General features: G+C 47.9%; 1 protein-coding gene across 1 annotated transcript in view; it reads right to left on the bottom strand.

Annotated features, from left to right (window-relative positions):
• The window catches only part of CDK15 (cyclin dependent kinase 15), a 504,364-nt gene that overhangs the window by 178,057 nt on the left and 302,387 nt on the right, over positions 1 to 23,920 (bottom strand). Inside the window, exon 10 of the mRNA XM_069615506.1 lies at positions 8,171 to 8,234. Within this exon, the coding sequence (XP_069471607.1) occupies positions 8,171 to 8,234 (64 nt within the window). The remainder of the gene's footprint in view (positions 1 to 8,170; positions 8,235 to 23,920) is intronic.

The raw sequence follows: 23,920 nt of genomic DNA, 5'->3' as shown, positions 1-23,920 counted from the left end.
TTTATATAGCACCTTGACTGGACGTTTTCAGCCATGGTACTTAAATTGTTTGGGTTGCTACTGTTATCAGCTCAGACGCCTCCTGAAGATATAGCTTGACCTCCTCCTGCACTACCAGACAAGGTGAAAGAGGTATACCTTTCAAGCCTTGCCTATTTTAGCTTCATAATTGGGATCACTGCTGGTTTCGTAGTAGTGTGGGACTGAGAAGTCGGTTTAGCCACAACTCATCCCAGCACTCCTGTAGAGTAGTAGTCATTTCGTCATACAATCTCACAACAGAGGTTCAATGAAGCCAGTAGGTGATTAAAAGTCTTGCCTACTTTATGTTGCTCTTCCATAGGTCAACACCACAATAAGAGGTGTGAAAGGTTTTTTTTATTTTTAGTAAGTGTTTTGGTTCAGACAACAGTATAAACCTTTCACGCCATACAAAAAGCATACAACATCAAGAAGAGAAGAAGAAAAAGAAAAGTTAAATCAACATCCTTTAACACAAAATACTTTAACTTATTAAAACCAATTTAATAAAATATCACTTAAAAGAAAACGTGGAAAATTAATCGAAGTCCAACATTAGTTTCACTATCTGGTCAAGAAAACCAGTCAGAGCCAATAGCCGTGTCTGACCCTGGCCAACCATGAAGCTAAAGCACACAAAGGTTTTTCTCGCAGAAGGTTTGATAAATGTATACCTTTCTGATCGACCCTCCCAGGTACAACTTGGGTCCTTCCTATCCTCTATCTCCCTCTCTTCCTGTGGTGTGCCTCAGGGGTCTAACCTCTTGACCTGCCTTTCCAACCAATACCTGGCTACTCTCGCCTACTGCGTCTCCATTTTTCTGCTCAAACTTCCAGTGCTATGATGATGACACCCAACTCATTTTCAGGCTTCCCTCAGACACCTCCCCTCCTTCCCTCATCTCCGATTGCCTAATCGCCATTCAAAATTGGTGCGCCGCCAATGATCTTTGTCTAAATGCCAACAAGACTGAGATCCTCCTCATTGGTATACATTCACCATCCTTTCCCCTCACTCTCTGGCCGGCCTCCCTTGGCCCTCCTCCTACCCCTACCTGCAAGGCTACTAAAAATCTCAGGGTCAAACTGATTCCACACATTCCTTCTCCGCACACATCTCTGATGTCTCTAAAAAGTCAAACCTCCTACTGCACCTCCTTAGAGGTACTCTGCCCTTCCTCTCCTTCCCTTAGAAGCTCACCTTCTCCCAAGCTCTGGTTCTCTCTAGGCTGGACTACTGTAACAGCCTCTTTCTAAATCTACCTGCCTCCACTCTCCGCCCTTTACAACTATTCCTTTATCAAAAGCAGAGATAACTATGCTTAACAGAGGACTATCCTTCGCACCAACCAGCCAACTGAACTTCACAGATGCACATGTGGATCTCTTCAAATTCACCAGGAAACTTAAGCTCAAATAATTCTTCTCTGAGAAAGTGGAATGGAAAACCAAAATGACACCAAAGCCCCCCATTAGCAACATAACTATGGACACATTGGAACAAACACATCTGTTAGTGAATTTAACCTGTATTACCAATGAGGAGGAACAGAGAAAGGAATCAGTGATGCAGGAATTGGACATTGAAGAATGCAACATCAAAACAAAAGAACTAAAGAGGAAATCAACTTTCACCCCCAGCCTCCAGGGTGATAATGCAATTGATATTTTCTCCAAAGCAGTAATTAGGGATTTACACAAAATGGAAGACAAAATGTGTAACCCTAAAGCAAGATGTAACACAAATCTAAATAGTTAGGAAATTCATGCAATGAAAAACATATGCAAGAATACAAATCTGATAATCAAAGAAGCAGACAAAGGGGGCAACATCGTCGTTATGAATAGGAAGGATTACATCATGATATCCCAGACCTATCTGGAAACACCAGGATGCTATGAAACACTACCCAGCAATCCAATTAACGACATCAAGGAGCAATCAATCATATTGATTAAGAAATGGCACACCAGAGCATTATTAACGGATGATGAAGCAAAATACCTAAGAACTGATCACCCAAGGACACCCACCATATACTTCCTACCAAAGGTGCACAAATCCTTTATCAACATACCAGAGGGCAGACTCATAATGAGTGCAATAGGTTCCATCAACAAACCATTAGCCAAATACATCAACATTGTGATTGAAAAAGAAGTGCCTAAAATCCTGATTTACCTATGGGATACAATGCATACCCTGGCATTACTACAAGACATTACATGGGAACCCAATTACCTATTGGTTACCCTTGATGTTAAAGCATTGTACACAGCAATTGAACACAGACAGGCTTTGGATGCAATTGATTATGTGTTTGCACAAATCTCTGCTTCCCATTATTCGCACTTGACAATGGTCAAAGAACTCCTGGAATTTTCTATGGCAAACAGCTTTTTTCTGTTCAATGGCACGTTCTACAAAAAAAGGAAAGGCATCGCCATGGGCGCCACCTATGCCCCATCAACTGTGAACCTGTTCATGCACAAATACGAACAAGTACATGCTTTCCGAGAAGACAAATACAAGAGGTACATTTTAAAATGGTACCGCTTTATAGACGACATCCTGCTGATTTGGACAGGCGGAATGGAGACACTGGACGAATGCAAGACATATCTGAATACTAACAGCTTTGGAATAGAGCTGATAGGAACAGAAAGTGACCATACCATCAACTTTCTTGACATTAGGATGACAGCAACAACAACCAGACTGGAGACCAGGACTTTCAGACCAACTACTGAGGTTAACTCGGTCCTATAGTCTACCAGCTGTCACAAAAAGAATGTGATTGAAAACATACTGAAGGGTGAAATAATAAGGGCACGTAGAAACTGCAGCACAACCAACTCATACAATCAAGAGTGTGAGTTACTTTGTGAAAGATTTCTGAAAAGAGGATACAAACCCAACAACATTTCAAAGGCCATTGACCATGTGACCACGATCCCCAGAATGGAGCTACTGCAGACAAAACAACGTGTAACTCCTGCAAAAACAAGGAATGACATCCGGTGTGTAACCAAATACAACAGGGACAGCGCACAATTCCAGACAATACTTACAAAACATTGGCATATCTTGGGAGTTGACCAGGATTTAAGGGAATGGACATCAGAGAAACCGAAAATCTCCTATTGTTGGGCACCAACACTTAAAAGCATACTCAGTCCTTCATTTATGGAACCTCTGACAAGTACACAAAGCAATTGGCTGACTAAACAAACTGGGTCAGGGTTTCATAAATGTGGAACCTGCACAATGTGCCCCCACACCATCACCACTAACAATGTACAATTTGGAAACGTTTATGAGAAAAAGATTGACCAATTCATAAACTGTCGTACGAAATTCATTATCAATGTGATAATATGCATATGTGGCCTGAAATACATAGGAAGCAAAATACGTGAACTGCGCACAAGAATCAGGGAGCACCTCCACTCCCTGAAAACAACGGAAGCCAGATACCCATTAGCCACCCACTGGCAGGAAAAACACCAGATGGATAATCAAAAAGACATCAGATTTGTCGGCTTAGAGATGATCAAACCAGACACCAGAGCAGGCAACAGAGCCCTGAGACTACGACAGAATGAGGCAAGACTCATCTGCAGAACAAGAAACACAGAGCTCGGTCTTAATACTGAACATGAGTTAAATGTTTTTTTGTAAAATTCAACTGTATCGGTTCAATCACACATTAGGAAATGGCATATACTTCAGAACCATGTTTCATACCTTACTCAGCCCACCATCCACGGGCATCCACCAACAGCCATCGCTCTCACCACCGGGGACCACCCTGCTCAGCAAACCACATTCAAAACAAGAGACTTGTTCATCTGTGGACTGACCAGACACATTAGTTACCTCGATCCACGTAATCACCACTGATCCACAACAGTGAATCTACCACACGGAGGAGGAACCCATCCTATCTACCATTAGGGACTACCCTGTTTATTCAATTACCCTGTTTAATCCAACCTGCCAATCAGGGTAACACCTCTCATGCAAACCAAGCTCCCCACTTGGCCAACCGCTCTGACACCCCCCATGAACAACACCCTAGTGGGGCGCAACCCCAACCTTTAATTAAAAGCTTGCCACTCACTTCCGACACAAGGGATCACCCACATCATTGGACATAATCATGTCCCATGAACACAGCATTACCGTGCATGCAACGTTTTTTTATCTTTCTGGCTAATTGGCATGCTACTGCCAGTCTTAGTCCCTCAACTAACAAATATGCCTCTCAGGCACACCACAGCCACATTCAGCCGGAAATAAGGTACCAATCAGGGACCCTGAACCTTCCTCCAATGGAGTCCGAGTACCTGGGCCAATCAATGATGGCCTCTCTGCTATTCAACGCTTTCGGACAAACTACTGATCCGATGGCTGAGACGCACTGACAAAAAGAGGTAAGATGTCCCTTAAGGATCGCGGCAACCACAGCATTATGACTAAAATAAACCCCATGTTTACTTGTGTAGAGCGCACCCCCACACCTCCCATAGCCCTTGACCCTTCTCCCTTTCCCCCTATGGAACCGCTGAGAGAAGGGTCCCCGGGCACCTGAGTCCTTACTGCACATAACCACCACCAGGCAACTGCCCCATTATCAGAACTTCATTGAAGGGACCAATTGGGATTTAAAACCAATGCACATTTTGGAACAGCACCTAGCACGCAGACTCGAGAACAGAGGGGTATTACCCAACATTGCCAAAGTTCACTCACGTGAGTTCACTTCACGCCATGCCAACCATGGAATAAGTATTTATGGGCTATTTGGCCTCCACCATGCATTATTAAAGAAGCACGATATGCATGATGTGGCAGACCACCAAGCACTGAACCAGTAGATATAACGTATGCTCACCCAAAACAAACGGGCAAGCTAGTTGTCTCATGTATTGCTATATGGCCACCGCCTTAAAGCACAGAGACTCTCACTGAGGCAATACCGGAAAGGAGGCACTCACAACACTGCCAGCTAGTACACCAGAACTGTTACACACAAATGCAACCCCGAAATGCAGTGCACACACCCAACTAGCACATACCAACCAAGCACTGGCCCTCACCACCAATCTCCATTTTTAACCACTCAGACAACAACCTCAACTTACACAAGAACAGGACGGATCTAGCCCCACAACCTCCAGCAGCCCATGACGAACTGGGAGGACCAGACACTCATGCACCAAGCATAGATGAAGGCAAACATATGCCCCTCACCCACCAGGTGAGCCTTACCCGAAAACACAACTCTCAACTGACAACCCATGCATTTCTAGGACAATACTAACAGTCACAAATCTTTTCTCTCCTTTTGTTTTAAAATCCCTTTTCCTTCCCGAATTTATGATGTAACATTCACATGTATATACAAAAATGTAACTGGATGTATGTTGGTTTTTAACTAAATTGTGTAAACTTCATGAAATAATACACACAATGTGATATCGGACACCATGTCACCTCACTTGGAATGGTCCCAACACACACATCATGTGGTTGAACAATGGCACCCTGTCAAATGTATTAAAATGGTTTGAATACTCTACACTGGGCTCTCACACTCACCATGCACTATGCACGACTCCTATTAAACAAACCTATAGATTATCATGTAACCAGAAACTATATTGGTAGCCTAGAAAAAGACCTGTAAGGTCGAAACACGTGTCGGCACCACTTGTTACTCCATCAATTGAAGAATTCAATTGAATACAATCAAAAAATGAAACCATGATCTTTGTGGACCTCAATTCTTCATGCACCTGAGCTGGAAAACACAGGAGGAAAACACAGGAGGAAACCTCTATATACAAATCAGCACACACGCTGAACGAGTAGAAATTAAAAACCAACTTCTCATGAAACATACAACAGGCACCACGAGCACGGGCCTCTTTAAGTTTCTACCGACTGGCTGCTAGTGCACCCTAAAACCTGAGACTGAAGGCGCAGCAACCCACGGTTCCTGGTTCTCCTAACTAATCCAGAATAGGACTGCAAGACTTGTCCTTGGCCTTATGCCCTGGGATCGTATCTCTCTAGCTCTGAAATCCCTTCATTGGCTCCCAGTGGATGCAAGGATTAAATTAAAAACCCTTTGCATTGTCCACAAGGCTTTCTGGGGCCTTGGTCCAAAATACCTTCAACTATCCCTCCGTAAATACCTCCTGTCTCGAGCCCTTCGCTCCTCTGCTTATAACTCCTTCAGGGTCAGTCATTTTTCAATGAAACGAGCTGGGGGCAGATCTCTGTCTTCAGCTGAGGCCTCCCTTTAGAACAGCCTCCCGGCCACCCTGAAACTTGAAGAGAACCATCTCTGGTTCCGGAAGCACCTCAAGACCTTCCTGTTCACTTCTGTCTTTGCCCCTCTTCTCCCCTGCTGATCTGCTTTTTTTCTCTCAGCACCACGCACCTGGCCACCCTCTGTCTTCGGGTCCAGGTACCTGCTCACTCTGCCCCCCTCCTGCACTGCCTCTGGGCCACCCCTTGCACTGGGATCTGTATCTGTACCCATACAGTCCCCCATTTTTTCTTCTGCACTTATCAGATATACTGTATCTGACTAATCATGCACTTGCCACCTGCTGGCTGCACTACCTCTTTTCACTGCCTCTTGTTTATTTATTGCACTTATTATTTACTCTGTTCTCTCCTCTGTTCCACACTTTCCACTTCTCCCCCTTCCACACACTTTACCCCTTTTCACTTTTCCATGCACTTGCACGTTCTTAATGTCACTGGGCCTAGTCTGATCGTTGTTTTTGTTTTCTCCCTTGTTCCCCTCCCTTTGCTAGGTCGCACTCTGAAACACCTGTGTATGAGCGCGATATAAATAAAATATCGTCTCATATCATATCCCAAGGTAATCTCGAGCGCACAAATTTGGGCTCAGATCATTAAAAGTAAATAGACGCATACCCTGTTCATAGAATTATTAACACTAGAATCGGCCTTTTCCACCATTGTTTAGGCTATCACCTTGGTATGAGCTTTAGCTCTGAAGAAGGTTTCACAGTCTGAAGAGAACGGAAACACACTGGGGATATGAAGGAGTAAATGGTTATAGGTGAAAGGGTCGAAATTCAAAGGATCGAATGGCATTTTTTCGAGTCAAAAGGACAGAAAAAAAGGGTCGAATGCATTTTTTTTTATGGTGGGGTTCCCCCCCAACCCCCTATTTTCTTTAAAAACATTTTTTTTTAACTATATTGAATTTAAAAAAAAACATAAAAGAAAATGCATTCGAAAAAATTGTTTTTCGATCCTTTTGACTCGAAATGTTCGTCATTCGATCCTTTGTATTCGATCAAATGACTGGACACCAATGACAACATCAAAAAGCACTAGACTGTGCACTGGTCTGGTCACAGGACATGGATCCATTGTGGTGAATATTTCACAAGTTTAGGCCCACAAGGGGGGCGTTTTATTATGACACATTTGGGAATAGGATCATGATGAGTAAAGCAATTGATTGGCCAGCTTCATGCCAAGGAATGTCTTTTGAGGAAGCTTGGGTGAATTATTTGAGGCTAGGCTAGGGCATAATGTTGGGGGCTCTATGTTCGAAGACTGAACTGGGAATATAGCAGTGGCATGGCATGTGCTCGGGACAGTGTGCTAGGAAGCTTCCTGTTGATGCATCACAGGAAGCTTCCCTTCTGGTGGGCAGGTGACACAACAGGTTGGCGAATTGAATGATGGATGAAGAGAACGGGACAGCATTGTTGTAGCATCATTTCCATTCTATTGTAGCCGGTCAAGTGGCACAGCGAGTAGAGCGCTGGCTTTGACATCCGCGGGTAATAATAAGCAGCGCTCAGATACCCGAGGGTTTGTAGCGCTATATAAATGCCAAATTATTATTATTATTATTGTAAAGCATAGCCGGCATGGTTTCGCCGGCAATTTCACATAGAAGCAATGCATGTTAGGAAAACAGAATGGGAATTATTTCTTTTCCCTAAATTGCTCACTTAAACCTTTTGGTGATGTGAAGACCACCATCTTTGTACAGTTGGCTGTTTCTCTGCCACGCACATATGCACTTGGCTTCTGAAGTGCTTTACTCAGACTGAATTGTGATCTCATGCGCGCCAAATGTCTTACCTGCTTTGTAGTTGGGAAGCGACGAGACCCCCGACCAGGTCTCCTCATTTGGAGCCCCTAACACCTGCACAAAATCAAAGACAAAAACAAATAGTGGCCAATAGGCTTTTGAGAGACGTAATTCACATGATGACAGTTCACTGGGAAAATACATTTCAGAAAAAACATAATTTGGGGTAGGGCCAGCAACCACAGACAAATGTATTTGTATTTTTTCAGATGCTGAATATCCAGCCCAGAAACTCTGTGCAGCAGTTATGTTAAACAGGTGGCTGTGAATTGTCACAGATATTTCAGAAGAAAGCAATCTTAAAGGCTGGGCATGCCTTTAACTAAATATTTTAGTGGCAGATGCAAATATGCCGTGTGGTGGCTCAGGCCGTTACATGCACATGTCACAACTCAACTGTAATTTAATATCACCTACGAGTGGCCAAGCTCTACCCCCCACTCACCTTCTCCTGCGCCTCCTTCCTTCCTTGCGCCTCCCTCTGACTGCCCCTCCACCCCCACAGAACCCTTCTGGCTAAGGCCATGCACCCGTGCCAAAGGCCCCAGTTATATGGCACCTGCTGGAATCAGTGTTTCTCTCACTGAGACTGGCCCACCATGGAAGAAGAGATTCAACTTGGAGATCTCTTTGCCAGTTCCATGGTGGCCATTTTGATTGTAGTTTTTTAAATTTACGATAGACACTGCTTAAGCTGCTGGAGAACTCCTGAAGCAAGAGTAGGGATACAAAATAAGAATAATGAGTATCCATACAACAGGACATTTAACATGCTATAACAATAGAGCATTGACCCTATATCGGAGGAAGGGCTGTATATAAGATCTATATACCCTAAGTTAGTTATAGCCCCTCATGACTAAGCAGGCTAAGAACCCCAAACTCAGCAACAAGAATTTCTCTTGACAGGCGATTTGGGAATTTGTTGCTAGGTCCATCATAGACCAATGGCTAATCTACATCCTGCAGAAAAACCCTTTTCGTACATGTTGGACACCAGCCTGGATGCTGGAGCTTGGGATTAGGGAGGATGTGAATTGTTGTGGCTGTAATAGAGGCAATGGTGCACTACGCCGTGTCTTTTGAAGCTGCTGCAGGTTGTGGTGTTCTGGGAATGCATTGTAGGGAAACTATTTTTACTCTTAGGGGGGACCCTTCATTTTTCAGCATCGGCCATGACCTTTTGTGGAATTAGCACATAGTAGGCATGGACTGGGTCTCTGCGGAATAGGGTTCCTAATAGTACCTTGTATGTTCATCACTTGCTGATCCTCTGAATTTCCACTTCCCTGAAGCCATGCCGTTACCCTTTTCTTCCAGCGAAATACTTCTGTGAACTGCCCTCTAATCCCACAATTCACATATTTCTGATTTGAAGCGGGACAACTTTGAGCATTGGCACAGGGACCCAAATGGCCACAAATAAAGCACATTACTCTTTCTATGTCTATGGATGCAGGTTTGAGTATTGGGTTCTGTCTGGGCCTTCTTTCTAGTATCCCAGGAGGTTTTTCAGAAGAGTCGCGGAATCCCCTGTCATCCTTTATTTTTCTTTCTTTTCTTCTTCCTCTGATAATTTATTGACAGCGTTGATCGATTGGGGCTCGACTTTGGAAGAATAATGTTTTCTCCCTGACTGTTTTGGCAAATACCACCGTGTGTTCGACTGTTTTTGCTATCACAATGGTCTCCTCAAATGTAGGATCCCCACAGATCCTACAGGCATTCCTGAACCAATACATTATTAATGTGTATTATGATTTGGTCTCTGATCAATTCATCTAGTCTGATCCCTGCTTCAAAATTGCAGGATATATTTAAAGTGCGCAATTTGGAGACACACCCTCCAGCCCTCGTCAGCTCTTTCCTTTCTGGAATCAAAGAATAATTTGTTATTTGCTATGTCCAGCTTAGATAAGTAATATTTATCCAACTGCTTGATTACAATGTCGAAAATGTTCTTGTCACTGCCCTCAAGATCTGCTGCATTTAGGGGAGGTGACTAAATTCTTCTGGCCCAAGTGCATGTAACGAATGTACCGTTTTCCTTTCCACCGTGAAATTTACATTGCCAACTACGGCCGTGTAGTTCTTCCATTGATCTCACCATGGGACCCGAGATGTTCCCAGAGTGGGTAGGAAGCTCGCGGGAGGGTGAATTGTGATATCTCCCATGATTTTAGCTAATTGCTAGTCCACAGTAGACAGCAGTGACTAAGTTGCCAAAGGCTATTTTTGTGAACACATCTGAGCCAATCAAATCATCAGTTTAAGTACACTGTAGATAAAGCAAAGGCCAGACAGTTGTTTTCTTGAAGCAATGTTCAATGTAAGGATTGAAGCTCAGTCATTTTGGTGTGGAGATGGCGCTAGTTCAACTGATCATAAGAATTATGGTCATCAAACTTCAGAATACACTTGCCTTCAGACTTCCCTTCACCATGAGGGGACGCCATTGCCTCAGCCTCACAGAGAATGGTGTGCCTTGAGCACTGGTAATGCTGTAGACACTGCTGTGGGGTGCCTGCCAGATTACACTCTCCGGCTCGTCGCCAAATGTAGCGGTCACTGTGACAAAAGCAAGCGGACACAGCCGAGAAAAAGTAAGCATTCATTTTGGATATGCTCCTCACACAGCACCGGCTGAGCTTCCTCTCACCTCATCTCCCATTGCCAACCATCACTGTCGGCTGATGCAAGCAGCCTTGATCGGGACCCCAAAAGGGGTTCCTCGTGGAAGCAGGCAGCAGCAGCACGCAAGACTGTGGCTCCCGGATGTCATGGAGAGCCAAGGAAGCTGATGACACACTGTTTTTTGCCAGAAGGAGAGACAACGCAAAGTTGTGGGTTATCAGAAAAAACCCAAACAAAAAACTTTCAAGGATGTTCACAGTGTGTATTTCGCGATGTAAAAACAGGCCACATCAGGCATGTGGCCACATCACCATGGCCACATAGGTACAGAGCCTTCACGTCCAAAACGTACTAAAAGGATATGAGGTCCCAGACTGTTGTTAACTTGACCAACACAAAATAGGGGGTGAACTCCAGGTCGAGAGACAGTCGTTGAACAAATAGGCCAAACAGTTCATGTCCCGATTTATGGGAAAACTTTGTAACAGGATGTCGCCTGAGATTGATGTTCTTTAAAAGACGACTCCAGTGAGTGTTTCCCAAGTGTCCTACCCTTAAACATTAACTGGGCCCTTTTTCCTCCATCACCACACTGTCGACCTGCAGCGTCCCCCAGGGCTCTATTCTGTCACTGTGGCTCTTCAGTGTCTATCTCACCCCTCTACCCTCATCATACTGTGAGACCAAAAACCTGGGTGTCATCTTTGGCTCTGCTCTTTCCTTCACCCCTCACATCTTGGACCTTGCCAAGAAGGACCATTTTCAACTTCACCTCCGAAGAGGCATTCTTTCCTTCCTCACCTTCCCCCAGAAGCTCAACATCTCCAGAGCTCTGGTCATCTCTAGGCTGGAGTACTGCAACAGCCTCTTCCGTAATCTCCCCCTTTCCTCCCTATGCCCTAATCCAGAAAGGGCTGCAAGACCTAACCTTGGCCTCAAGCCCAGGGACCGTAGCTCTCCAGCCCTAAAACATCTCCACTGGCTCCCAGTGGCTGCAACGATCAAATTCCAGATCCTCTGCATCATTCACAAGGCTTTCTGGGGCCTGGGACAACACTATCTTCAACTTTCACTCCCTAAATACTTCCCTGCTACAGCCCTCCGCTCCACTAACTCAACCTCTTGGCTTGTCCAGCGCTTCTCCAAACAGAGAGTGGGCGGCAGGTCTCTCTCTTCGGCTGTTGCCTCTCTTTGGAACAGCCTCCCAGCCCCCTCAGACTTGAGCCAGACCTCCGTAAATTCTGTAAACCTCTCCAAACTTTGCTTTTCACTACCTCCTTCCCTCTCTCCCTTCCTTGCTAATCACCCCACAATAAATAAATAAAGAAACCATCTTATGTCCCTTGGACATCGATCAACATAACAAGTTAATCATCTGGTACTCTAAATCCTCCTGAAAGATAGAAGCCAGAACATTGCCTAATTGCACTGCAGATTTTCAAGTGGAAACCAGATCACTCTCCACTCACCAATGAACCCACTTTGACCAGACAGATGAATAGCACCTTCGAATTCACAGGACATAGGGGTCAACCAAAAGGCCGAGGGTGCACCCACACCCCCTGAAACATTCCATGTCACCAGATGCAGATGGTCAGAGCGGAGATGTATGCTGGTGGAAGCCATGGGGTTCATCAACAGGGAAGGAAACGCTGGAATGAGGCTCAGCCAATCCACCAGGTGACACAACAGTGACAGAAACCAAGGAATGGGAGGATGGGGGGGGGGGGCTACGACCAGAGTGGTCTGAATACCTCCTGTTATGGAGGAGCACAGTTGTGTAACAGTGGTAAATTCCCTCATACTAAGTGTGTTGAAAAGCAAGTATAAATTGAGGGAGAAAGGTCAAGGAGTCCTGGTCCCTCCTGGCATGGAGGAGCACTCGTGGGATCACTAGGAATGAGGGAAATGGGTCCTCACTGACCAATCTTATCTGAAAGGGTCCACCACAGACACCGCTGGGTTCAGCCCCCTCCTGGGGTCGCCATCTCGGGATGCAGAAATAAGCATCCTTCAGGAGCAGCTGGACTAGCCAGTCACACAGAGAGATCAAACCCTTAAAGTATTATCATTCACAACACTACATGCAGCTAGCTTTGTTATAAGAGCAGAAACGTATGGTGCGTGCAGATGCAACTTCCTCTGATATTTCCTTTGATCTATTTCATGGCACAGGCATGGATACCGGGTCAATAGTCGCGAGAAGGAAAACATTCTTGATAGATCTTTTGGGGAAACGGCAAGCCTCTCCTACATCAATGCCCCTTAATGTTCGCTTTTTGGGCTGGAAGTTCTTTTGACTCCCCGCTTGGAGAGCGAGTCAAGTAGGAAATAGATGATGCTAAACTCCCTGCTTCTGTGACTGAGGACCTGATGCACTTCAAAATATTCTAGATCATCTTGTAGTGATGGCGGTTAGACCGAGAGCTTTTAGTGAAAGTGTGAGCACAAGCAATGATAGAGGAAAGTTATGGATAAATATATAATAAAACCTGTTTGTGTGTTCATCATGCTGAGGGCCTTCGCTCCCCTGTAAACCCTGATAAAATACATCACAGTAGACTTGGCTTTGGAATCCGTGGGCTATTCTATCCAGAAACCCAGCCACATGATCTGCTCACGAGTCCTTTCTGTAGTCTATGGAGGGACACCAGCCCTTTTAGCTGTCGCCGCAGGGGAGTGCCCGAAGTTGGTGGCAGGTTCTGTCTCTGCTTTAGACAGGAACATTAGAAGCCATTCTCTGCAATCCTCAGAGCAAGTCTCTGGTTCCTTCTGTCCCTAAGATGTTCGGCAGACCTAGTGAGATCCGGAAACCTTCTGGCCATGTGCAGGGTCGGACTGGGACAAGAAATAGGCCCGGACAACAAAAAAAAAGTGGCCCACCCCTCGCCTCAAAAAAGTGGCCCACCCCTCGCCTCCAAAAAAGTGGCCCTCAAACCATCATCCGTGAATCGCATCAATTCATGGCTTTTACAGAAAATGCTACATATTGAGGGCTCATGTGTCCGTTACTTTACAACACAACTCATAAAATAACATTACTTTGCATACAGTTCTGTGACAGGGTCCGTCCACAGCTCCGAGGCGCAAGAGTGGCATGAACCAACCACCCCCACTGCGGTTTTGGGACCTGCTGCAAGTCAATGCTTATACAGGGCTCCGCAACCCCAGCAGGGAAGGAGGGTTAGGGTGACGATGGTTGGATAGGAGGGGAGGGGGGTAGGGAAACCGGAATGAGGTTTAGGGAGAGGTCAGAAAATGCTATGTATGGAGGGTTCATATGTCTGTTACATTACAACACAACTCATAAAACAACATTACTTTGCATACAGTTCTGTGACAGGGTCCGTCCACAGCTCCGAGGCGCAGGAGTGGCATGAACCAAGTACAGAGCCATGTCCTCGAGTAGCGGCAACTGCGCCGTGGAGCGTCAGAGCAAGTTCGCTCCGCCGAGCTGCGAGCGGCGCTTTTAGAAACTGCGCCGTGGGTTCCCTCTCAGCTGATTGGCCCAACTCCTGCTCACACCTGAGAGGCGGGTCAGGGGTCCACCCCCTCTAACTCTTTCTTCAAATCCTTATAAATACCCCACCCCAAGACATGCCAACATTTCAGATTACGCCGTTTCTTTCGCTTATTTACTTGCGTTAAGCTTCTTTGGTACTTTCCAAAACATGTGTAAAAAGTGGCAATTAAGGAAACTTGCCTATTACACAACAGGTGTGTGCGGTAAAGTAAACGCCAGAGTAATGTTAATACCCTCGACTAATTCCCTTCATTAACGCAGGAGAAGGCACGCAGTCGCAGGCAGCACAGGAGTGGAATTATACATGTTATCTTGCGCTATTGTTAGTTTTAAAACCGACATACAGTGCTTGGTGCAGCACAATTATGTGTCATAGAATTTAAGAATGAAACACGAAATCCACCACCTATGTCGTAGCGCAGTGCAACGTGATACAGGCTAGTCAACGGCAGTGCGTGGGTTTGAACCCTGCGGCAAAAAACAGTGGTTGTGGGGGCTGTTAGGGGTAGTGTGTGTGCCGGCAGAGCCCTGCTCGATTGAGGTTTTAGCAGCCTGCCAAAGCTCAGTCCCGGCCTACTTAAAGCACTGGGTAAACGCCCTTAAAGAGAGGAGCATTTTGTCAACCTAGAACTGGGAATGCTAAATTACGAGCAGAGCCAGAGAAAAGCACAAGCCCTGCCAGGGACATCCGTACTCACTCCCACAACACAAAACCAATACTTGTCTTTTGGGCCTCCCAGAAATCCACTTCACAAGACCTACACTGGGTGTCCTACTGGCACCACCACCCCCTCCTACCCAACAACACAAAACCCATAACTGTGCCGCCTCAGTTTCAATACAAAACCAACACCTTTCATCCTGGCTCCCAACTCTCCACAACATAAACGATACCTGGTATCCTGTTACCCCACCCCACAAAACCAATATCTGTGTTCTGCAACCTCCCCCCCCGCCCCCCATAACCCAAAACCTCTACCTGAAGTTGCAATGTGGTCAAATATGATGAGCTAGTATGATTTTTTTTTTGCTAATGGTCATGGAGTGAACATGTTGACAGGAGGTGGCGGTGGGGCGGTTAGTGGTTACACTATGGCCCCTCTGCTCCATCTCGAAAATCCCATTAAAATTATCCGGAACGTAAAAAAAGTCACTTGCCTGCTGCCTGGTGGTCCTCCTCTGCGGTGGTCCTCTGCTCTGCTCTGTGGCTGGCCTGGGCACTGAGCACTGGGCTGGCAGCGGCGGGCCGCAGCCTCCAAGTTGTCTGAGGTCCAGACTCCACAGTGGTGACGGTGTGCTTCTGGGCCTCAGAGGCAGAGCTCAGCCTGGTGCCTGCCGCAGTGCCTGGTGGTGGTGGGTGGCTCTCTGCCTCTCTGCCTCTCTCGTCTCACGGTCTCAGTAGTCGTCTGGTCTCACTCTCTCTGCCAGAGTGAGTCGGCGACTCGGCGTGCATGCCCAAATAAATCAGGTGGTCAGTGGCCCAAGGGCAGGCAATTAAAGCCCTTTGGCGGCACTGCCCGCCCAGCCGAATTTTCATTGTGTTGTTGTTCCGGCGCAGGCCCGGCGGCCCTGGCCTGGGCGGCGCCCCAGCCCCCAGGCACAAGTAGTTGCAAACAGTAAAGCAACTAGTCGACTAGTGTGAATGTCACTGAAGTGCCGCGGCCCCAGCTCAGCCTCAGGCCCTCGGCCCGGCTGCAGGCAGGCTGCCTGCAGTGCCCCCCCCACATTCCCCCCAGGGTCAGGAGGACTCGGAGGGAGGCAGGTGTTACAATTGCTTTAGTGTCAATTGCTTCAGCCTGCCTCCCTCCCAGATCAAAGTAACAGTCTGGCCGCCGCGAGCCAGCCAAGCACAAGGCACCAGACCCCTGCAGTGGCGGGCTGGTGGGCCACGGCCCCACGTCCGCGTGATGAATTATTTAATGCACATGCATCTGCATCTGCATGCATCATAAATTATGATGCATGCATGATGCAGATGCAATCATCAAAGCAAGGTAACATAGTGTTACCTTGCATGAAGATTGTGTGCAGACCGCAGTCTGCAGTCTGCAGACAGTGTCGCGCGCCGGTGCGCGGCGCCTCCCTCCTGGCTCCCTCTGCCGTGCCCTGCTGCAGACCAGCCCAGAGGTGGCCCAGCCCCCCCCCTGGCCCAGCCCCCCCCTCCACTCTGAATTCCCGGCCGGGGGCAGCCGCGACCCACGTGAGTCACACAGTACTCGCAAAGCGAGCTTCGCCTGCTGCTGCTCCGCACAGCGTGCGTGGTGCGACAACACAATATAAATATCACATAATTGAAGAAAAAAATGAAGAAAAAAAAACGGCCCAGAGGTGCCTGCCGGAAAACCGGCCCCAGGGACCCCCAAAATCGTTCGGCCACGGGCCGAAAGACCGAAGGGGTCAGTCCAACCCTGGCCATGTGTTATGTTAACAAACAGGGTGGCGCAAGGTCACGTTCTCTGACAAAAGGAGCCCAGCTGTTCTTTGGGTCAGCACTGGCAGAGTTGAATCTTCACCCTCTTAGGCCATCCTACAATGTTGGGCAACGAATGCCATTGCAGCCAGACTGGGCAGGGTATAGGCTTCTTTTATGGATTACTTCCTGTCCTTTTCAGCCACGCTAGTTCAGATGTTCACGCATAGAGCTTTTTGGATCCAGGCAAGACCACCTGCTGCCCTTGCGGCAGAGGGAGCCACAGCTTGGGGGTCAGACGTGCTTTCCTTTAAATGGCCTTTAAATAGCATCATGCTTGCCTTGACCACCTTTCCCTTTCTAGTGAAGGCTCATTACACGTTAGGCGGTAAGGGTTTACCGGTACCGGTAAGGGCACCAGTATCGGTAAACCCTTACTGCCTTACTATGAGTTCCCTTTGCGGGACCCGACCTTAACGGCTGGTTTTACCAGCCGTTAAAGTAGGGTGCCGCAAAGGGACCTTGGTGCTAATTACGGTACCGCAATTTGCGGTACCATAATTAGCTCCTTCCCCATTCCCATTGAGCCCTATGGGGGCAAAAATGGGAATGGGGAAGTGCCTTGGTGAATGGGGAATTACCGCCCCCGCTCACCTTGGAGTAGGGCGGTAATTCCGCCATCCACCAAGGCGGACACAGTAAAATACTGGCGGCAACCATGGCGCTATTAGCGCCATGGTTACCGCCTACCGTGTAATGAGGCCCTATATGATAAAAGGCTGGATGTACATTTGTCTGAAGCCGTCCTGCCCGCTTTACCTGTTATCACAGCTAGAGGGAGCTGTTGCCTTACGTATACAACAATAAGAATTCCAGTTCATCTTCCAGGCAAACAAAATGTGTATTTCAACAATATGACAGCTACAGGGAGCTGTTGTCTTACGCATACAACAATAAGACTTCCTGTTCATCTTCCAGGCAAACAAAACAAAAAAAATAATTTCAACAATAATAACATACAATCAGCTGCAGAAAAGACACCTTTAACAGCATACTTCAGGTTGCATACACTAAGAAAATATATACATTAAAAAAAATAGAAACAGAAATTGGTTTGAAGAAGCACTATTTTTCTAACAAAAGAAATCACTTTTTTGTCAATGTACTTATGTATTATGTTATTATTCATTGGAATATTTCTTGGTATGTATTATTATATCAATAATATTCTTCATTTATGTTTTAAACTTTAATTGGCTTGAATGTACTTTATTTTATGGTCTCATGTCTACTTCGAATCATGCTGCATGTGAATTGTATTACTCTGACATCCCTCAACATAATATATTTGAGTCCAAAACCCATAAGTGGAATCCAAGACAATGAGGAGCAGATATAACAATTGGCTGTATGTACTATGTTGAACTGTGAATGGATTCTGTGAGATTTAGTTTGAGGTAACTACTCCTCCACCTAAAAGGAGCAAGATACTTTACAAAAATATGTTTTTTCTATTAACATGAATTACGTTAAAATACACCACATAACGGGCCTCATCACGAGTTGGGTGTTAACTCGGCACAATTACCGCTAGGCGCAACTAGTGTTACACCAGGTCGTGCAGCGATATCTGCGCTGCATCACAACCTGGCGTGCACGTGCCGCCGACTCAGATGGTAACTCTATTAGCGCCCAGCGGTAATTTCACCCAAATAAGGACTACCACTGGAAAACCGGTGCTAATAGCGCTACCATCAGAGATGCAGCACTAATAGTGCTGGTGGAAATTGCGCCACAACCGGAGCGGAAAGCATCACGGCGACCATTATGGAAAACAAAATCCATTTGAAATCTCCACTTCCTGCAGGCATCCACACCAGCAAAACAGCTACAATGTCTCAGGAGAGGGGCAGGGACAAGGCTGCACAAGATCGTCTCAGAAAGCCTAAATTTACTGAGGGGGAGCTGGTGGTACTTGTGGGTGAGGTTGTGGCACACCATGAGGAGCTGTATGGTTCGAGGCAGCGTAAAACCTCTGGCCAGCGCTGCACAGCCATCTGGCAGATGGTGAGCCAGAAGGTTAGTGCAGTTGCCAGCGTACCCTGCGACAGCGAAGACTGCAGAAAAAGGTGGAACAGGCAGGAGAGCATGGCCACAGGTGGAGGGACAGTGCCACTACTTGCACTAACATTATGGGAGGACAAGTGCAGCCCGGTGGTGGATTTGGAGGACATCAAGGGTGTTGGAGGTATGCATGCATGCAACAATAATGACAGCCTAGCACAGTATGTCCTAGTGGACAGACCCATGATCCGGGCATTGCGACAGGGTGCAGTGAGTGGGTGCCACATCAGCCACCTACCGCAGCATCCATGTGCCAGTGCACCAAGGGCACCCCTGTGAGTCCGATCAGTGCCAAGAGCTCACACGGGACACATTCAAGTGCCATGGACTACACACCCATGGCGGGAGCACAGAAGTGCCCCATAGGGACCTGCCAGTGCCATGTACCCCGCCACCCCTCCCCAATTGCACCCGCGTTGGCAACATGGATGCATGGGGATCAGAAGCATCCAAGCCAAATAACAGCTGGTCCAGCAACAAGATCTTGCCATCCCCACACTGGCCATACGCACACCCTATCTCTGCCCTCCTTTCTGCACATGTTTCCATCAATGTTAATTCACTTGCAAATGCCCCAGATCAGGCCTGTCCATCAGCTCAATAGCCTGGGGACCCACACATCATCATGTATTCAATGCCATTCAAGCCAAAACACGTGGGGAAATGAGACCTAACGCCATTACCTATTTCCCCTACAGGCCCACAAGCAATGCCAGAGGTGTTGCAGAATGAAGACACGGCTGGCCCGTCTAGGAGTGCACCATTCTGCAACATAGCCATGACCACCACCCCACAAAGGGGCAGACATACCACCCATAGGTGTAAAAGACAGACCATTACACCAGGAGCAGGCCTTTACCCCAGTCCAGCCCAGCAGGAGCATGGTAATTACATCAAACTCTGACCACGCGGTATTGCCAACAACCCCAGGGCACCGTCTCTGCAAGCAACCCTCCCCCACACCGGGCAACCCACCACGTGGCCGACAGCGTGGCCAGAGCCCACCACGTCACCAGAGCATGCATACCCCCGTGCCAGACACAGACACCCCCTCCAATGGCTCCCCTGTTGCAAGCGCACACCTACAGCGTACCCCCTCACCACCGGAGCCTACAGCCACATTGGGCATTGTGAGGCAGAGGCTGGGGGAATTGGAACAGAGGCAAAGGGATATGGAGGCCATCAGCCACATCCACTCTGTGCATATGCAGGCAAACCATGGCACGATCCAGGGTGCGACACAACAGATGGTGCAGGACAATACCAGAACCTAGAGGGTCACTACTGCAAGCACCATTGCACTGACAGCTTTTGGACAAAGGGTGCGTGAGATGATGGAGGGTGTCTCAGCCCTTGCTGAGCAGATTAATCAGAGCAATGAGCTCTAACAGCAACAGCTGCAGGGGCCAGGCTCAATCCCTTCCCGGTCAACTATACCTACTGAGCAGTCCCAGCAAAGCACTACTGGGCAGCAGTCCATGCACCAGCTGAGCACCAGATCACTGGCTGTTAGAAGTTAGGAAAGAGGGCACGGCCACAGTGATTGGCATGACGACTGTTGGCCTGAGTGGCCATGCCATGGACACTTGGTGGGGCAAAGGGGAAGGGGGAATTGTGTGCTGGGGTGTTAGTGGTGGGTGGGGGTATTGAGTGCTGGGTGTTGGTGGTCGGCAGGGGGATATTTGGTGCAAAATATTACATGAACGTTTGTTGAACAATAACAATGCATGGACATTCCGTATTGTGTACATGTGCAGTTTATTCACAGTGCCTGCCGGTAGTAGACAGAGGCAGGGATTGTTCTAGAAGATATTGTCTATTAGTGCCTTCTGTGCCAGACTCCCTTCCCTCACATCATCCCTGTGAGTGTCTGCTCTGGCTGCTGCCCAAAGCTGTTACTCTGCATCTTCCTCTAGGTGTGGCCTGTCCGCATCGAGGGGTAGTGGCACATTCCTCCTCAGACAAATTTTGTGTAGCATTGCACACACCAGAACAATTTTCCCAACTTTGTCCAGGGCACACATTAGGGCTCCACCCGTGTGATCTAGGTTATGGAATTGTGCCTTGAGGAGTCTAAAGGTGCGCTCAATGCATACAAATTTCCGGCTCTGGGCATGGTTGTAGGCAGTATACGTGGGTCATGCACAGGGGTCCTCAGCCACACCAGCTGCGGATATCCAAAGTCACCTGCTTGGGGTGGCATACAGAAATCAGTCAGTTGTCTCATACTTGGGTCTGCTATCACAACACATCGTGGCATCGTTAGCCATGTGCATGCATGTGTGCATCCCGCCCATGCAATGTGTATGTGTGGCGTCTGTGCATCATTCGTGAATGATGATATGCATTCCCTTGCTTGTACGTGCACCCTGTGGCAATGTGGTGGATGTTCTGTGGCATGTCCCAGGTGACTGCACATGTGCACATGGCTTTGGCATGGGTGGACATGCTATTGGGTACTGCTGTTTGAATCTGTGCAGTGCTGCATTCCTGATGCATTGTGGTACATGCAGTATAATGTGCCGTTGTGATGGCCTCAGTGTGTGTGTCCAGGTGTGTCTGATGTGTGCATGCTGCCTTGGATGCCTCCTGTCGTTGGTGCAGGTGCTGCCGAGTGCTGCCAGTGATCTGCTTGTCATGCCATGCTTCATTTCTGTTTTGCCATTCCCCTTCTTTTTCATCTGGTGCTTCAGTGTGCATGTGTGGCAGGGATTGTGCTCACCCACTATCCAGGTCCGTTGTCCTCTGTGCCTCTCCATGTACCCTGGAAGTGTGCTGTTGCGTAGGACCATGAAGTTGTGGGTGAAACCTGGGTAGCATGCACAGCAATGGGGGATGATGAGGTCAGGCCTGCAAGTCACCTGCACGTTGAGGGGGTGGTAGTGCTTTCGGTTCCTGTATATGGCCTCATGGGCCTGGGTCACCAACAAACGCAACATGGGTGCAATCAAAGCCTGCTATAACATTAGGCAGTTGTGCTGTGGCATAGAACCTTGCCTTCATGTTGTTGACCTGGGCCTGGGTGGTGGGCAGTGCATTATGTTGGTTGCCATGGCGCAGGAGGGCATCCTGCACCTAGGCCTGGACTGCACAGAAAGTGGGCTGCACCTTGCCGTGCATCATGGCCACAGTGTGCTGGAAGGTGCCTGTCCTCAGGAACTGCAGGACTAACACCAGCTTCGCCAGTGGGGGCACATCTGTACGGATATTGGTCCTGCTCCTGAAGTCTTCCTGGATTGCCCAGAGCAATGCCAGCGGTTAAGATTATATATAAACCTTCCAACCATCACCTCTTTGTTTTTGCATTGTCACCCCGAGTGGGACGGGTATGCCCAGACGTGGGTCCCGTGCCTGCTGGGCCTAGAGACCCAAGCTACTCCTCACAGATGAGGCCCAACAAGGGCGAAACATGTTTGGGGATGCTTGTGGTCTTGTGCAGAAGGGATGTGACCTAGCAGTTTGGGCTGGACTGCCCCTTTTGGGGTGGGACTAAGCCTGATTTGCAAATGGTCTTTCCCCTTCTAATATGGCTTGGCAAGCAAAGAACGATGGCCTGGAGGGTTGCCCAGAACAAAGCCAGTGGTTAAGAATCATTCTAAACCTTCCAGCCATCACCTCTTTGTTTTTGCATTGTCACCCTGAGTGGGACTGGAATGCCCAGGCGTGGGTCCCGTGCCTGCTGGGCCTAGAGACCCAAGCTACTCCTCACTGATGAGGCCCAACAAAGCCGAAACATATTTTGCGATGCTTGTGGTCTCGTGCAGAAGGGATGTGACCTAGCAGTTTGGGCTGGACTGCCCCTTTTGGGGTGGGACTAAGCCTGATTTGCATATGGTCTTTCTCCTTCTGTAATGGCTTAGCAGGCGAATAACGATGGTCTGGAGGGTTGCCCAGAGCAATGGCAGTGGTTAATATTAATTCTAAACCTTCCAGCCATCACCTCTTTGTTTTTGCATTGTCTCCCCGAGTGGGACGGGTATGCCCAGACATGGGTCCCGTGCCTGCTGGGCCTAGAGACTCAAGCTACTCCTCACTGATGAGGCCCAACAAGGCCGAAACATATTTTGCGATGCTTGTGGTCTCGTGCAGAAGGGATGTGACCTAGCAGTTTGGGCTGGACTGCCCCTTTTGGGGTGGGACTAAGCCTGATTTGCATATGGTCTTTCTCCTTCTGTAATGGCTTAGCAGGCGAATAACGATGGTCTGGAGGGTTGCCCAGAGCAATGGCAGTGGTTAATATTAATTCTAAACCTTCCAGCCATCACCTCTTTGTTTTTGCATTGTCTCCCCGAGTGGGACGGGTATGCCCAGACATGGGTCCCGTGCCTGCTGGGCCTAGAGACTCAAGCTACTCCTCACTGATGAGGCCCAACAAGGCCGAAACATGTTTGGGGATGCTTGTGGTCTCGTGCAGAAGGGATGTGACCTAGCAGTTTGGGCTGGACTGCCCCTTTTTGGGTGGGACTATGCCTGATTTGCATATGGTCTTTCCCCTTCTGTAATGGCTTGGCAGGCAAAGAACAATGGTCTGGAGGGTTGCCCAGAGCAATGCCAGTGGATAAAATTCATTCTAAACCTTCCAGCCATCACCTCTTTGTTTTTCCTGGATTGTGGCCAGCAGCTCAGCGATGGTCTCCCTGTTGAGGTGGTACTAAGTAACCGACTGGGTGTCGCTGAGGGGTCAGGGTGATGGCCTGGCGCTGGGGATGGGTGTTCACCTTCATTGGACCAGTCTCCTCCTCCTCCTCACCCGCCCCCAGGACTCCCTGCACCCTGGTCTGGTTGGCCTGCATCTCAAAGTCCAGGCACAGCATGAGCAGCTGCCTGTCCACGCTTGCAACAAATAATGGCAGCATTGTATTGGAAACAGTGTTTGTGGCTTGGGTGTGTTTTATGTAGCCCTCTGGTGTGCATTGTATGCACCTGTGGCTTAATTTCTGGCACCTGGGTTAATTTGCCTCCAGCTGGCGGTATTTTTCGTCTGTATTAGCACCAGTTGTCGGCGCTAATACTGCTGCACATGCACTTGTGATACGGCTGTAATTGCGC

The sequence above is a fragment of the Ambystoma mexicanum genome, chromosome 9 (assembly GCF_040938575.1).
Source record: "Ambystoma mexicanum isolate Mex_15411 chromosome 9, UKY_AmexF1_1, whole genome shotgun sequence".
NCBI classification, from domain to species: domain Eukaryota; kingdom Metazoa; phylum Chordata; class Amphibia; order Caudata; family Ambystomatidae; genus Ambystoma; species Ambystoma mexicanum.
The sequence above is the reverse complement of the archived record's forward strand: the minus strand, read 5'-3'. Positions and strand labels throughout refer to the sequence as shown.